At 55.8% G+C, this 17,798-nt stretch overlaps 1 protein-coding gene across 4 annotated transcripts in view; it reads right to left on the reverse strand.

Moving 5' to 3' along the window:
* Positions 1–17,798, reverse strand: part of DTNA (dystrobrevin alpha) — a 220,514-nt gene that overhangs the window by 63,223 nt on the left and 139,493 nt on the right. For all 4 annotated transcript variants that reach the window (XM_054723821.1, XM_028155711.2, XM_008148310.2 and 1 more), the window contains exon 6: positions 3,307–3,392. In XM_054723821.1, coding sequence (XP_054579796.1) covers positions 3,307–3,392 — 86 coding nt within the window. The remainder of the gene's footprint in view (positions 1–3,306; positions 3,393–17,798) is intronic.

Consider the following 17,798-nt stretch of genomic DNA (forward strand, 5'->3'; position numbering starts at 1 on the left):
GCCCTCTGGGAGGTCCCCGTCACGCCCTCTGGAAGGTCCAAGTCTGTTGAGGATGACAGCAACATATGTACGTCATGCGTCATATGGCATCATACCTTATAGCATGGTGGCGTGAAGGTGGGAATAGTAGGGTGTGCAGGAGCTCAGAGAGGGGGCTCCCAGAGGGCGGAGTGGGTCAGGGAAGGTTTTCTCACAGAGGTGAGCGCTCGGCCGGCATAGAGGACAATTAGGGGTCGCCAGGCTTAGGAAGCTGGGTCAGGGTGCGGAGGAGCGTGCTCAAGCATGAGGCACTCAACCATCAGCAAGTAGCTCACTGTGTCAGGAGCCACACGGCGCCTGGGGGAGGTGAGGGGGAGACAGGGAGAGCTTCCAAAGCTCCACGAAGGAGTGTCGACTGTGTGTCCAGAGATGCTGGGGAGACACGGAAGAATTCAAGGCAGGCTAGTGACCTTGGGGACAGGCGTGGGGGCAGAACAACCAGTTCAGTAATAGAAGCTCAACGAATACACAGTGCTTGGTGCTTGACATAATACTGGTCTTTTCTAGAAAACAAAACAAGCCTCCGGGAAGCTCCAGAACAGCACTTGGCATCCCAGGCCCACAGCACTGGGTTCAGGATTCCTTAAGGTCCTCAGGACTACCCAGGAGCCCCGAGCAGAAATATAAACAAGCGCAACATCTCAATAAAACAACAGGCCACAGAAAAAACAAACAAACAAACAAACAAAACAACAGGCTGTAATCAGAGCAAGAACAGTTTGACAGGAGGACTATATGAGGTCAGTTGGCTTAGGTTGCTGAGTCCTGCGGCTGCAGGGGGTGCGCGCACACTCGGGCTGCCTGCAGGTGCACAAGGAACACCCTGCATGCTGGCTGGCTCCCGGTGGCCCTGGGCATTGGAAACTGTGCTGCAACCTGGGTTTGTTGTCCCTTCTGATGCATTTCAAAGCAGTTTTCAAAACTCAGCTTTACACTGTCTGTGGGTTTTCTACTCGTTTTGCTTTTTACAATTTCTAATTTATTTGCAGCCAATTACTCCTGCCATACCCACTTGTCCCCGAGGAGCCACCGAGGAGAGCTGAGTGGAAACACGGAAAACACCAGGGTCCTTGATGGCACAGGATCAACCTGGTTAATGAAGGGCTGTGAGTGCCGAACTGCGGAAAACCATTCTCTCCCGTTTTCCTCAAACTTACTTTAACATGCGACCCTTTCATCCAGGTGCCAGTTGGCATGACACTGAATAAGTGTTTGGAAATGTTTAGTCTGAAAAACACACCCATGTGTCTAATGTCCTCAGCATAAGTGGTCAACAGTGACCCGAGGTCAACAGGCAAGACCCCCGCAGTTCTGGCTGCTGTGCTAACCGTTCTCCTCCCTGCTCACCCCGGAGGAAATGCCTCCTGGACGGCACAGCTCTGCCTTCGAGCAAGTGGGGGACATTCCAAAGGAACCCAGGGCTTTTTTCTGTCTCTTCCGAAGAGGGGCCCCACAGTATCTAATCACACGGACACTGTTTTTTAAAAGAACAACAACATTGGTTCTGCCACCTTCTAATTGGGCTATTATCCCTCAGTCAAGTCTTGGCACAGATAGTTTCTAATTTTCTACATCTTTCAGGCTAACTAAAGAGAACTAGACTGGCCTTTGTAACGCCTGCCTGCGAGGGCTTCTCTGGATGCTGCCTCCATTTGGCCATTCCATGAAAGGAGGTTTCTGGAAGTGAGGGGAGTGTGAGGTCATGGGGGCTTCCATTCACCTTCCACTTATCTGCTGATCCAATGACATGACCCTCTCTGCCTTCGAGAAAGTGTGGGGGAATTCCAAAGGAACAAAGGACTCGTTTCTGTATCTTCCTTCAGTCAGCCCCTCCTGGTGCATCCAGGAGCAGGAGGTCACATTCAGAAGAGGCTGTGAGTCACAGATGATGCAGCCAGGAGGGAGCCCATGGTATCTAACAAACCCCCCAAATTTAGGGCAGACAGGAAGCTGAGGACTAAGAAGTGAAGCAACTTCCACAGGGTAACTCAGTAAAGCAGTCACACTGCTGGGCTTACGACATGGGCCTCCTAGTTCCCATCACAGCGTTCTCTTACTCAACGTTTGACGTAAACGCATGATATTTAGTGTAAGGGAGAGGGTTAATTTTTCTTTTAAATGGCAGCATGTCCCTCATTTTAAACTGACTATATATGAAAATTCTTGCCCCCACTCCCCGCCCCTAGGCCCACTGAATCAGAAATTCTGGGAGTGGGACCCAAAATCCATGTTTTAAAAAGCATTCCAGGTGATTCTATACATACCACTGGTACAGGGAAAATAGTCAGGCTTCACATCTGGTGCCATTTTACTTCTAAAGTATGTGATTTACTTTAACTCTCTGAGTCTCAGCTTCTTTACCTACAACAAATCAACCAACCAAAACACTCCCACTGTTCTGTCGGTTTAAAACTCTACATGTTAGTGACAAAGGTACATAAAAGCCCCATTATCACTCAATGCACTGTGGCTATCGTGCTTTGACTGGCATCCAGTTAGCTCTCAGTCTACAGTGTCTCTACACAATTACCATGCCCCCTACCCTGGCAATGTTTCCTTTGGCACGGTTGGAGTTTCTAGTGATTTGAACAGCGCGGCTGAGAATGAAGAAACATACCGGGAGCTTTGGCTTTGGATTACCTAATAAAGGAAGGCGGTCCTTCAAGTCCTTATAATGATGGACTTGTCTGTAGGGCAGTACAGTACAATGAACTTGAAAGCAAATATATCTTACTTCAATATCACAAAGTCTAGTTGGTAACACTCAACAAGTTATCAATAATAATCTGTAAGTAGAAGGAAAACATTCCTTTTATTAACACTCATCTAATACGAAAATATTTCTATGACAAAATCCAAAGATCAATGAAGATCAATAAAGATCATATTTCAGCCTGGCCAGTGCGGCTCAGTGATTGAGCATCGACCTATGAACCAAGAGGTCACTGTTTGATTCCATGGTCAGGGCACATGCACGGATTGTGGGCTCAATCCCCAGGATGGGCTGTGCAGGAGGCAGCCGATCAAAGATTCTCTCTCATCACTGATGTTTCTCTCTCTCTCGCCCGCCCCGCCCCCCCCCCCCCCCCCCCCCGCTCCCTTCCTCTCTGAAATCAATAAAAATATAATTTAAAAAAGATCATATTTCAAACAACGGCCACAGCATGAGGAAAGACACAGGTGAGCAGGGGTCATGGCAGGGCTGAGGAAGAGGGGAATAGGGTGTGGAGGAGAGAAAAGCGAAGAGAAACACAAAGAGCAACTTACATCTTAATTTGTCCATGATCTTCCCTCCGCACAATGTGGCCAAAGCCATTTTGACAGCAAATACCGAAATTTTGCCATGGCCTTCCCTGTTTCATGATAATAGAAAAGAAAAGAAAAAAAATATGTCATTTGGAGAACTTCCAGCAACAAGGTTGGACATTTTCTGTTCTGTGGAACTCAGAGGACAGCCGATGCATTATGTGAACAATCCATTTTAGCAAAGGCTGTGAATACAAGTCAACACACATTTCCAGAAAACTGTCTAATCAATGTTTCCTTCTTTCAAGAGCCAGCAGACTCTTCAAGTTATTCTTTGTATGTGGCAACTTGCTCAAAGCATGGACTGGTAGCCAGAGGGATATGTACTGTTTAAATATGGATTAAAGTCACAGAACATGAGTTTCACAAAATAGTTTCATGAATGACAATTCTACCATTTCTACAATTTATTTAAACACTGCTTCTGATTTTATTTTATTTTTTGTCAGTGAATTCCTGACTTTTGTTAGGGTAACTATGAGGACTTTTTAATCACACTTTTTCCAATGATCATTTCTTCCCCACAAGCCAACTGTACTTAGGTTGATTCACCTACTTTTCAAAGTGAGCTGGTATTTTAAAGGGACAAAAGTAAGAGCTCTGTTTGACTGGTTCTCCTTCTACCTAAATGACACCACAGCTGCCAAATCTTCATTGACTTATGAAGTATAACTAACTTGCCCTTCACAAAGCGTGATACAAAGGGCATACTGTAAGAAGTATAATATCCCAGGTAATGATTTTCTAGCTGGAATAAACTCTTTATTCTTATGTCCTTAGAATCAGAAAGTGTATCATACAGAATTAGTAATTCACTGCTTTGATAGTTGTTACTCTTAAGAATGACCAAGAGTTATTTAAAATAATAATGTGGCTGAAAGGTAAGTCAAGTCTGTATTGACAAGGGAATAGTATATAGAATGAATCATTTATATGAATAAGATTCCTATAGCTGACATATTAGGAAAATAAGGTATAATAAATAGTTGTGTCTTTGTTCCTTACTAGACTTCAGAGTGAGATCATTTGTTATTCATCGTTGTTGTCAGTCTTAGCAAGAGTGCCTACAAAACATCTAGCCAGAATGCAAAACCGACTGAACCCTCTGCTAGTGACACCCCCATTTATATTTCTAAGCCTGACCACAAGACTACATATTTACTCATTGGAAATCTTCATCTGGATACTCCACGTCAAACCAAGTGTGTTCAAAATAGAACTCATCTTTACAGAGCTTCCCTATAATAGTCGAGCCAATCCTATTACTAACTTGCTCTTCCTCCTCCAGTCCTTCTGATGGTTAGAATCCCTGTGTACCTAGTTACCCAGTGAATCCTGGGATGGGGATCAGCCTTGACTTCTTGCTCTTACTAAACTCACTAACACCCGAACACATGTTGAAGGGATTCAAATATACCTCTCCACTGTCCATTGAATTCATTCTTTTCTTCCCATTGCCATTGCCATTTCTTCCAGCAGCTTTTGCTTTAACACTATAATAACCTCTTAAATATCCTGTTGGAATGCTCATATCACAAATTCAGCCATGTTATTTCATTATTTAAAACTCTTCTTGCTCTGTTTGCCTAAGGATTTGGTTTTAGCTTTTCCGTCTTTTTTTTTTTTTTTTTTTTATTTTTAATTTCTTTATTGATTAAGGTGTCACATATTTGTCCTCATCCCCCCATTCCCATCCCACCCCTCTCCCCACGCAGGCCCCAATCCCCTGTTGAACTTAACCGTTGGATAGGCTTATATGCATGCATGCAGGTCCTTTGGTTGAACTCTCCCCCTCCCCCCACCCTCCCCCTACCCTCCCCTATCCTCCCTCTGAGGCCCGATAGTCCGATTGATGCCTCCTTACTTCTGGTTCTGTTCTTGTTCCTCAGTCTATGTTGTTCATCATTTCCTCTAGATGAACAAGATCAAATGTCACTAGATATATACTAATAAGAACTGAATGTGAGACGAGCAATAATATTTATGCTGACAGGCAAATGAATCAATCTGTGGCGAGCTTCCCCCTGGACCAACAGTTCTTTTGAGACCCAATTTCGATGACCAGTAGTTCCTTATGTGTACATGTCAGCACTGACCCCTCAGCTCTGGATGGTGGACAAATGGTGGTAATGGAGGTCCGACTCCCTCTGGTTTGGTCTCGGCCGAACCCAGGGGCACGGCGTCACCTGGACTAAGGGGCACGTGGCCTCACCCATACCCAAGGGGCGCGTGGTCTCACCCGGGCCTGGGACCCAGCCTCACCCGGATGGATCCAGGGGCGCACGGCCTCACCCGGACCCAGGATCTGGCTTCACCCGTACCCAGGGACGCTTGGCCTCTCCCAGACCCAGGGGCACGTGGCCTCACCTGGGCTTAGTTTCACAAGGCCTCACCCGGATCCAGGGACACATGGTCTCACCCGGACCCAGGGATGCTTGGCCTCTCCCAGACCCAGGGGCACGTGGCCTCACCCGGGCCTAGGTTCACGAGGCCTCACCCGGATCCAGGGACACATGGTCTCACCCAGACCCAGGAACGTTTGGCCTCTCCCAGACCCAGGGCCACTTGGGCTCACCCGGGCCTAGGTGCACGAGGCCTCACCCGGATCCAGGGACACATGGTCTCACCCAGACCCAGGAACGTTTGGCCTCTCCCAGACCCAGGGCCACTTGGGCTCACCCGGGCCTAGGTGCACGAGGCCTCACCCGGATCCAGGGACGCATGGTCTCACCCGGACCCAGGGACGCTTGGCCTCTCCCAGACCCAGGGCCACTTGGGCTCACCCGGGCCTAGGTGCACGAGGCCTCACCCGGATCCAGGGACGCATGGTCTCACCCAGACCCAGGGACGCTTGGCCTCTCCCCGACCCAGGGCCACTTGGGCTCACCCGGGCCTAGGTGCACGAGGCCTCACCCGGATCCAGGGACGCATGGTCTCACCCAGACCCAGGGACGCTTGGCCTCTCCCCGACCCAGGGCCACTTGGGCTCACCCGGGCCTAGGTGCACGAGGCCTCACCCGGATCCAGGGACGCATGGTCTCACCCGGACCCAGGGACGCTTGGCCTCTCCCCGACCCAGGGCCACTTGGGCTCACCCGGGCCTAGGTGCACGAGGCCTCACCCGGATCCAGGGACGCATGGTCTCACCCGGACCCAGGGACGCTTGGCCTCTACCAGACCCAGGGCCACTTGGGCTCACCCGGGCCTAGGTGCACGAGGCCTCACCCGGATCCAGGGACGCATGGTCTCACCCGGACCCAGGGACGCTTGGCCACTCCCAGACCCAGGGCCACTTGGGCTCACCCGGGCCTAGGTGAACGAGGCCTCACCCGGATCCAGGGACGCATGGTCTCACCCGGACCCAGGGACGCTTGGCCTCTCCCCGACCCAGGGCCACTTGGGCTCACCCGGGCCTAGGTGCACGAGGCCTCACCCGGATCCAGGGACGCATGGTCTCACCCGGACCCAGGGACGCTTGGCCTCTCCCAGACCCAGGGCCACTTGGGCTCACCCGGGCCTAGGTGCACGAGGCCTCACCCGGATCCAGGGACGCATGGTCTCACCCGGACCCAGGGACGCTTGGCCTCTCCCAGACCCAGGGCCACTTGGGCTCACCCGGGCCTAGGTGCACGAGGCCTCACCCGGATCCAGGGACACATGGTCTCACCCGAACCCAGGAACGTTTGGCCACTCCCAGACCCAGGGCCACTTGGGCTCACCCGGGCCTAGGTGCACGAGGCCTCACCCGGATCCAGGGACACATGGTCTCACCCAGACCCAGGGACGCTTGGCCTCTCCCCGACCCAGGGCCACTTGGGCTCACCCGGGCCTAGGTGCACGAGGCCTCACCCGGATCCAGGGACGCATGGTCTCACCCGGACCCAGGAACGTTTGGCCACTCCCAGATCCAGGGCCACTTGGGCTCACCCGGGCCTAGGTGCACGAGGCCTCACCCGGATCCAGGGACGCATGGTCTCACCCAGACCCAGGGATGCTTGGCCACTCCCAGACCCAGGGCCACTTGGGCTCACCCGGGCCTAGGTGCATGAGGCCTCACCCGGATCCAGGGACGCATGGTCTCACCCGGACCCAGGGACGCTTGGCCTCACCCCGACCCAGGGCCACTTGGGCTCACCCGGGCCTAGGTGCACGAGGCCTCACCCGGATCCAGGGACGCATGGTCTCACCCCGACCCAGGGATGCTTGGCCTCTCCCCGACCCAGGGCCACTTGGGCTCACCCGGGCCTAGGTGCACGAGGCCTCACCCGGATCCAGGGACGCATGGTCTCACCCAGACCCAGGGACGCTTGGCCTCTCCCCGACCCAGGGCCACTTGGGCTCACCCGGGCCTAGGTGCACGAGGCCTCACCCGGATCCAGGGACGCATGGTCTCACCCGGACCCAGGGACGCTTGGCCTCTCCCCGACCCAGGGCCACTTGGGCTCACCCGGGCCTAGGTGCACGAGGCCTCACCCGGATCCAGGGACACATGGTCTCACCCGGACCCAGGGATGCTTGGCCTCTCCCAGACCCAGGGCCACTTGGGCTCACCCGGGCCTAGGTGCACGAGGCCTCACCCGGATCCAGGGACGCATGGTCTCACCCAGACCCAGGGACGCTTGGCCTCTCCCAGACCCAGGGCCACTTGGGCTCACCCGGGCCTAGGTGCACGAGGCCTCACCCGGATCCAGGGACACATGGTCTCACCCGGACCCAGGGACGCTTGGCCTCTCCCCGACCCAGGGCCACTTGGGCTCACCCGGGCCTAGGTGCACGAGGCCTCACCCGGATCCAGGGACGCATGGTCTCACCCGGACCCAGGAACGTTTGGCCACTCCCAGACCCAGGGCCACTTGGGCTCACCCGGGCCTAGGTGCACGAGGCCTCACCCGGATCCAGGGACGCATGGTCTCACCCGGACCCAGGGACGCTTGGCCTCTCCCAGACCCAGGGCCACTTGGGCTCACCCGGGCCTAGGTGCACGAGGCCTCACCCGGATCCAGGGACGCATGGTCTCACCCGGACCCAGGGACGCTTGGCCTCTCCCAGACCCAGGGCCACTTGGGCTCACCCGGGCCTAGGTGCACGAGGCCTCACCCGGATCCAGGGACACATGGTCTCACCCGGACCCAGGGATGCTTGGCCACTCCCAGACCCAGGGCCACTTGGGCTCACCCGGGCCTAGGAGCACGAGGCCTCACCCGGATCCAGGGACGCATGGTCTCACCCGGACCCAGGGACGCTTGGCCTCTCCCCGACCCAGGGCCACTTGGGCTCACCCGGGCCTAGGTGCACGAGGCCTCACCCGGATCCAGGGACGCATGGTCTCACCCGGACCCAGGAACGTTTGGCCACTCCCAGATCCAGGGCCACTTGGGCTCACCCGGGCCTAGGTGCACGAGGCCTCACCCGGATCCAGGGACGCATGGTCTCACCCAGACCCAGGGATGCTTGGCCACTCCCAGACCCAGGGCCACTTGGGCTCACCCGGGCCTAGGTGCATGAGGCCTCACCCGGATCCAGGGACGCATGGTCTCACCCGGACCCAGGGACGCTTGGCCTCTCCCCGACCCAGGGCCACTTGGGCTCACCCGGGCCTAGGTGCACGAGGCCTCACCCGGATCCAGGGACGCATGGTCTCACCCGGACCCAGGGATGCTTGGCCTCTCCCCGACCCAGGGCCACTTGGGCTCACCCGGGCCTAGGTGCACGAGGCCTCACCCGGATCCAGGGACGCAGGGTCTCACCCAGACCCAGGGACGCTTGGCCTCTCCCCGACCCAGGGCCACTTGGGCTCACCCGGGCCTAGGTGCACGAGGCCTCACCCGGATCCAGGGACGCATGGTCTCACCCGGACCCAGGGACGCTTGGCCTCTCCCCGACCCAGGGCCACTTGGGCTCACCCGGGCCTAGGTGCACGAGGCCTCACCCGGATCCAGGGACACATGGTCTCACCCGGACCCAGGGATGCTTGGCCTCTCCCAGACCCAGGGCCACTTGGGCTCACCCGGGCCTAGGTGCACGAGGCCTCACCCGGATCCAGGGACGCATGGTCTCACCCAGACCCAGGGACGCTTGGCCTCTCCCAGACCCAGGGCCACTTGGGCTCACCCGGGCCTAGGTGCACGAGGCCTCACCCGGATCCAGGGACACATGGTCTCACCCGGACCCAGGGACGCTTGGCCTCTCCCCGACCCAGGGCCACTTGGGCTCACCCGGGCCTAGGTGCACGAGGCCTCACCCGGATCCAGGGACGCATGGTCTCACCCGGACCCAGGAACGTTTGGCCACTCCCAGACCCAGGGCCACTTGGGCTCACCCGGGCCTAGGTGCACGAGGCCTCACCCGGATCCAGGGACGCATGGTCTCACCCGGACCCAGGGACGCTTGGCCTCTCCCAGACCCAGGGCCACTTGGGCTCACCCGGGCCTAGGTGCACGAGGCCTCACCCGGATCCAGGGACACATGGTCTCACCCGGACCCAGGGACGCTTGGCCTCTCCCAGACCCAGGGCCACTTGGGCTCACCCGGGCCTAGGTGCACGAGGCCTCACCCGGATCCAGGGACACATGGTCTCACCCGGACCCAGGGATGCTTGGCCACTCCCAGACCCAGGGCCACTTGGGCTCACCCGGGCCTAGGAGCACGAGGCCTCACCCGGATCCAGGGACGCATGGTCTCACCCGGACCCAGGGACGCTTGGCCTCTCCCCGACCCAGGGCCACTTGGGCTCACCCGGGCCTAGGTGCACGAGGCCTCACCCGGATCCAGGGACGCATGGTCTCACCAGGACCCAGGGACGCTTGGCCTCTCCCAGACCCAGGGCCACTTGAGCTCACCCGGGCCTAGGTGCACGAGGCCTCACCCGGATCCAGGGACACATGGTCTCACCCGGACCCAGGGATGCTTGGCCACTCCCAGACCCAGGGCCACTTGGGCTCACCCGGGCCTAGGTGCACGAGGCCTCACCCGGATCCAGGGACGCATGGTCTCACCCGGACCCAGGGATGCTTGGCCTCTCCCCGACCCAGGGCCACGTGGGCTCACCCGGGCCTAGGTGCACGAGGCCTCACCCGGATCCAGGGACACATGGTCTCACCCGGACCCAGGGACGCTTGGCCTCTCCCCGACCCAGGGCCACTTGGGCTCTCCCGGGCCTAGGTGCACGAGGCCTCACCCGGATCCAGGGACACATGGTCTCACCTGGACCCAGGGACGCTTGGCCTCTCCCAGACCCAGGGCCACTTGGGCTCACCCGGGCCTAGGTGCACGAGGCCTCACCCGGATCCAGGGACACATGGTCTCACCCGGACCCAGGGATGCTTGGCCTCTCCCAGACCCAGGGCCACTTGGTCTCATCCGGGCCTAGGTGCACGAGGCCTCACCCGGATCCAGGGACACATGGTCTCACCCGGACCCAGGGATGCTTGGCCTCTCCCAGACCCAGGGCCACTTGGGCTCACCCGGGCCTAGGTGCACGAGGCCTCACCCGGATCCAGGGACACATGGTCTCACCCGGACCCAGGGATGCTTGGCCTCTCCCAGACCCAGGGCCACTTGGGCTCACCCGGGCCTAGGTGCACGAGGCCTCACCCGGATCCAGGGACACATGGTCTCACCCGGACCCAGGGACGCTTGGCCTCTCCCCGACCCAGGGCCACTTGGGCTCACCCGGGCCTAGGTGCACGAGGCCTCACCCGGATCCTGGGACGCATGGTCTCACCCGGACCCAGGGACGCTTGGCCTCTCCCAGACCCAGGGCCACTTGGGCTCACCCGGGCCTAGGTGCACGAGGCCTCACCCGGATCCAGGGACGCATGGTCTCACCCGGACCCAGGGACGCTTGGCCACTCCCAGACCCAGGGCCACTTGGGCTCACCCGGGCCTAGGTGCACGAGGCTTCATCCGGATCCAGGGACACATGGTCTCGCCCGGACCCAGGGATGCTTGGCCTCTCCCAGACCCAGGGGCACGTGGCCTCACCCGGGCCTAGGTGCACGAGGCCTCACCCGGATCCAGGGACACATGGTCTCACCCGGACCCAGGGACGCTTGGCCTCTCCCAGACCCAGGGCCACTTGGGCTCACCCGGGCCTAGGTGCACGCGGCCTCACCCGGATCCAGGGACACATGGTCTCGCCTGGACCCAGGGGTGTGTGGGCTCTCCCAGACCCAGGGGCGCTTGGCCTCGCCCGGGCACGGGATCCAGCGTCATCCGGGTCCAGGGGCACTTGGCCTCACCTGGACCCGGAGTCCGGCCTCACCTGGACCCAGGGGCATGTGGCCTCACCTAGACCCAGGGACGTGAGGCCTCACTTATACCCAGAGGCGTGTGACCACACCCGAGCCCAGAGGCGCGCAACCCCGCCCGCACCCGGGTCTCAGCGGGGCCCCGTCTTCCCGATCCCAATTCCTGCCGGTCAATCCCCCCTCAGCAATTCCCCTGGCCATCCTTCCAGAGCTCCAGTATGGCTGCTGCAGAACTCGTCGGGCGGCGGCTCGGCGAAGCTCCGGTGCACCCGGTGCATGGCGGTGGGCCAGTCTGGCGTCGCTGCGTCGGCCCTTGGGTCTGCATCGGTGGCAGGTCGCCGAGCATGCGCACCTGGCCGCCTCCGGGGCGTTGAGATTCCTGACGGACTCAGAGGTCAGCAAGCGCGGAGTCTCCCACCCCATGTCTCATAGGGGCTCGTCTGTCCGTGCTTGGCTGCCAGTGGAGCCGTCCCCTCAGCCGGAGACCGCCGGGGGAACTGCGCCGAGCACGTTCCAGGCCGCTGTTGCATCGCCTGAGCCATAGTTCTTTTGTGTCGCCCGAGCTGTAGTTCTTAAAGTGTGGTCTTTGGGTCACCGGCATCAGCATCATCCCACATACCCCTCTTTTATTCTAGTTGTAGAGCATCTACTCAGCCAGCCCTATGGTGGTCTTGGATGGTGTCTGCTCTGCTCTCTTGTCGTAGTCTCAAAGTTGTTGTGGTAGGCAACAATCAGGCTTCCGCCCTATGCCTCCATCTTGGTCCTCCTTTGTATAGTTAAGTCATGATTGTTGTTGGTGTCACTGGGAGGGCTCTCTTTGTCTATAAAGGAAGAGTTGCTGTGCAGGAGACACGTTTATGGGCCGGGTCTTGGTGCAGCAAAGCTTTGGCGCTCACTGAATATTCCCGTTGAATGTGTCCCTTATGCACGTGGTTGAAATCTGGTGTCATCTCCCACAGACCACTAGATGCCCTCGTTTCTGGGTCTCCAATGGGGTGTAGATCAGCTACTGCCTTAGGCACTCAGCAAGGATTACAGCAAAAACTGTAGTTTCTTCCTCCTGTCTGAGTGGCCCTGGAGCAGTCCGACTAGAACAGCAGATCATCTGGTCCGCTGCCAGAGGGCAGTCCACCCACATGCATAAGCCGTTGCTTGGGGCGCAGGTGTGCCTGCAAGACTTGCGGGGCAGGTCTTCAAAACGTGCGGGGCGGGTCCCAGGGCGGGGCGGGGTCTCAGGGCGCCAACAGGCCATGGTGCGGCGAGCCGCGATGGCTGTGAGTCTGGTCCTTCTGCCTTCCACGTATCTAAGTCCCTTCGTTCCGCACTCCAGCGCAGCAAACACTGATTGCTGGGCGCACCTCTGCAAGAGTCCCGCCTCTCCCCGCAGGCATCTGGGTCTCCCGGGGTTCGCCAGAAGATGGGTTTCAGGGTGATTGAGAGCTAATCTCCCTTAGGTTTGGAACAAAAGCCCCTTTCCCCCGCCACCAGCCAGACCCACGCACCTCCACACCTCATCCCCTCCGATTTCGCTGGGTGCGAGGCAACAGAACAGCCTTTAACCTCCGCCGCCATCTTTTTCAAACTTCCCGATTTGTACTTCTTAATCCCTTCATTTCAGTCAACTCTACTGAAGTCTAGCGCCGCTGGGAGGTGCACGGAAAGGGCGCCCGGGCCTCCGTCCGGTGCGCGGTGCGCGCGTCCCGCGGAACCAGGCGCACGAGGGCCGCGCGGCTGGGACGGGCGCTGGGCGGCCGCCGAGCTCCAGGCACCGCCATCGCTGTGTTCCGGATGTCGCCGCCGCAGCGTCCCCCCAATTTATACTTCTTAATCCCTTGAATTCAGTCAACTCTACTGAAGTCTAGCGCCGCCGGGAGGTGCACGGAGAGGGCGCCCGGGCCTCCGTCCGGTGTGCGGGGCGCGCGGCCCGCGGCACCAGGCGAGCGGGGGCTGCGCGGCGGGGACGGGTGCTGGGAGGCTGCCGGGCTCCGGGCGCCGCCGCTGCGGCGGCGTCCCCAGCGTCCCGGGCCGGGCGGCCTGCGGGGGCGGCGGAGTTGCGAAAGTTAGTGAGTTTCCCAGGGTTTCGCCCGGAATGGGGTTCAGTGCAATCGGAGCCGGTGCTCAGCGCACTCCGGAGCCTTTATCTCCTTCCTGCCAGTGAACTCCGGCCAGGTCATCAGCCGCCCCCTCCTCTCCGGTTCCATCCTCCCCGCAGGCGCATGTGCTCGTGTCTCCGCCCGTTTCTCCATACCTCAGGCTTTTACGGCTTCCCCGACTGTCCCCGTGGCCTTCTCCTTCTCCCCAGCTGTGGGCATTTCAGTCCACCAACTTTCCTGTGGTTCTGGACGATGTCCGTTCTGACCTCTAGTTGTATTTTTGAAATTGTTGTGCCCGGCTGCAGGTTAGGTGTTTAACCTATGCCGCCATCTTGGTTTTCTGTTGCCTTGCACACCACAGTGCCCCTGTTTAAGGCCTCCGCCCTTCCCAGGACTCTCCCACCCATTCAAGACCCAGCTCAACAGCTTCATTCACTCTGCTCCGACAACAGTGTTATTCCTCACCTCCCGGATGTAGAAGCAATGGCCATCCCCTGCACGTTTCCTGTTATGTGGGACCTACACCGTGCGACCTTGACTTGTTTATGTGCAGGTATGCATGTGACTCACCTCCACACTGAGAGACCTTGGGGGCAGGACTGCCTTCTGAGTTAGGTGGATTTCGGTGCCTTGCACTTTGTCTCACACAGAGTCACTGAACAATACATTTCTTATATTAACTAATGACTATTAATCATTATAATTGGTGCTGGTAGAATTTTGAATGGCCACTCATTATGTTGTTTACTACTTTTAGAGCAGGCAGCTATAATAAAAATGCAATCATTTTGTAAAAAACCACCTCATTAAAAATTATTCCATGTCCCCTGCATTCCCAATTGCATGGATAACTAGAAATATCAAAAATTTTATTTTATGAAAGAATTATTTTCCTAAACTGAAACATGGCTCAAATAATGAGAACAGGAAAATCTACACAGTGTGGAAGGATAGGAGTAATAAAGTCGTCTTCAAAATGCAAAGAAATTGAACAGCATTATATGTGAGACTTTAAGAGCAATATGAGTTTTTTTTCAGTTATTTGGAGTAAACAATTTAACTCAAGAAGGAGAATAGACCACAGATGATGTTGGAACAGAGCGATCTCCAGAGGATGAAATGATGAGAGCTCACGGGTGAATTCTTAACCCTTAGCTTTTAATGAAGAAGATCATAGGGAGATTGCCAGTCCTGTACTGTTCCTGGAAATGCAAGATTAATACTATTAAACCCAACAGTGGTTGTATCAGAGCTATTCTGCCACATTGATACAATAAATCTAGATAAATCACCAAGTGGAGGGCAGCTCAATGAGAGTTCTGCAGGAACTCAAGGGTGAAATTAGCCCACTGGAATGTGTTGTTATGCAAGCTGCTGTGCCAGATTGCAAATGTGACCCCTGTCAGGAAGAATTCAGAGGTGGCTGCGTTCAGACCATTGATAACCCTTTAAGGCAGTGGTCGGCAAACTCATTAGTCAACAGCACCAAATATCAACAGTACAACGATTAAAATTTCTTTTGAGAGCCACAATTTAATTTTTTAAAACTTCAATTTCTTCTAACGCCACTTCTCCAAAAATAGAATCGCCCAGGCTGTGGAAGAGCCACACTCAAGGGGCCAAAGAGCCACATGTGGCTCGCGAGCCGCAGTTTGCTGACCATGGCTTTCAGGAGTCGGAGGAGTGAGTGGAAATGACTGACTCCACAATGGAGAATGGGGGCACCAAAGACTTACATACAGATGGATCCTTCCTTTCCTTTTTGAACATTTTCAGTAGATATAACAGGGTGAAGGAAAGGGTGGGGGAGGGGAGAGGAAGATTTCCTAAAGGCCTTTGACAAGATTCCATAACAAAGGCTGCTCTTTCCTGTCATCTTGGGATGAGGGTCCCTACATCTGTGTGAAAAAAGAATTGGCATTAAAAAAAGAAGCGAGAAGCAGAGAGAAGCTGGCTCCATCCCCAGTGGAGACATGTAGGAACTACTCTCATTAGAAACGGTCCTTCATCGGGGCCATTTGACTCGGGAACAGTCAGTGAAACCCCCGTCCAGGACCAGGAAGTGGAAAGTCAAGCTCAGGAGGATGGATAACAGGAAGCTTCCCGGAGTCTGTGCCAATGGGCCGGAAAGCAGCCTATTGTTCCAAAGTGAGTCAGTACGTGCAGCGCCTCCAGGAGTGAAGCAGTAAAACCGAGCGTGTGGGGTGCTGGCTGTGGGCCGCAGCTTGGGAAGCAACCCTGCCCGACTGCTTCACTGTCCCAACGCTGCGGGCCAGGCGGCGTCCAGAAGGGCAAGCCCGGGAAGACGCCGGAGAACGTCGATGCTCTTCTTTGGCTTTCATGAGACGCGAGGGCAGCCTGCCTTGCACTTCACACGCAGATCCGTGACCCCCCGAGAAAGACGGCACAGAGCCGGGTGTGCCTGAGGTTCTGCACCTCATCGGGAATCAGGGATCGATGACGGGACCACGGAGCTCTTCTTTGTAAATGAGAGCTTTAGTGCAGCTGACGTTTTAACAGCATAAAAGATACAGTGGAAGCTTAAAACAGGTATTTACTATTAGCCTGTCATTTATTATTAAAAGAATTTTATTTTTAATGTAAACATCTTACTTATTTTAATGTTTTCTTTTTCAATGCAGAGTGAGAACACAATGGATAAAGCATACTTTACTCTCCCGCTCCCTGCCCACCCCCCCACTATTTGTCTTTTTGGCATAATGGAATATATCCCACTTGTAAGCCAATTACCTTGAAGGTTTTGCTGATGCAAACTTTCCTTTCCTATTCTAGCTTGATGTCAATAAACACCCAATTATATGGTTAGATTGGTATTTAAGTAATACCTAAAAGGGTATTTAAAAGAACCAGCAAATTATCAAAGGGACAAACTGAGGGGCAACTGATTGGCAATGGAAACAAAAAAAGCACACCCCCTTGGGTTACTATAGGGAGATTTGTAGTGTGTCTGTCTTAAAAACATTGGACTCATCCTAATAAAAAGTGAGTCATTATGCTGAGGTTCCATGAGTTTACAGGGAAAAGCTGATTTGTTTGAACTAAGAACATATTACCTTCAGGGGAAAGTTGTCTGGGCGGGAAAATCTGCTTTGACAGGAAGGAAAAACAACAAATAGAGAAGGCTAGGTCTGGGATGCTGGGCCGAGCTCACGACAGAATGTACATTTTCTCCCAATGGCTGCGAGAGTTTCTCCAAGTAGAAGTTAAAGAGCCCCATGATAAATTTCACGCCCGTGAAAGTGCGATTTGAATTCTGGCGGAGTCTTTTTTGAACAGGCTGGAGGAATTACTTCTCCAATTAGGAGCACTAAAACCAGAAGCTCGTCTTCTGCCAATATGTTTTACAGAAACACTTGGTAAGCATTTTTGATAAGTAAAGGCGCCACCACTTCCTCCTCCGGCTTCTCTCCTGGGAATGATTGGTTCATAGGGATCACTCATTTAGTGACTCCACAGATGTGGAGTGACAATGCTTAAGAGGTTGGGGATATTTACTCACAGCCTATTGGAGAGAAAAGTGAACACCAGTTAGTGTTGATACCACACACTTTCACAAAGTGCAGGGAGCTCATCCTATTTATCTCTAATTCCCAGCCTATCCTAATACCTGGCACAAAGCAAGTTCTTTATATGTATACTAGAGGCCCGGTGCATGAAAATTCATGCACTGGAGGGGGGTCCCTCAGCCCGGCCTGCCACCTCTCACAGTCTGGGAGCCCTCAGGGGTGGGAGGCAACCCGACAATCAGGGGAAGGTGGCACACCATCACACCTTTGCTGCTGCCACTGTTGGCAGCACAAGCCTCGGCCGGCCCTGGTTACCTGAGCCTCGGGAAACCCTGGGTGGCTGGGAAGCCCCATCTGAGGCTTGCCTGCGCCTTGGGCCGGCCTTGGGCAGCTGGGAGGCTGAGAGGACTGGGAGACTTCGGAGGCAGGCGCCCTGGAGGGGCTGAGGGGACTGGGCACCACCATCTTGTGGCTGTGGGTGCCACCATCTTTGAGGGCGGGGCAGTCAATTAGCATATCCCCTCCTTATTGGCTGTGGGTGCCTCCATCTTTGTGACAGTGTGAGGGTCAATTAGCATATTCCC

This window comes from Eptesicus fuscus, chromosome 12 (assembly GCF_027574615.1).
Source record: "Eptesicus fuscus isolate TK198812 chromosome 12, DD_ASM_mEF_20220401, whole genome shotgun sequence".
NCBI lineage: Eukaryota > Metazoa > Chordata > Mammalia > Chiroptera > Vespertilionidae > Eptesicus > Eptesicus fuscus.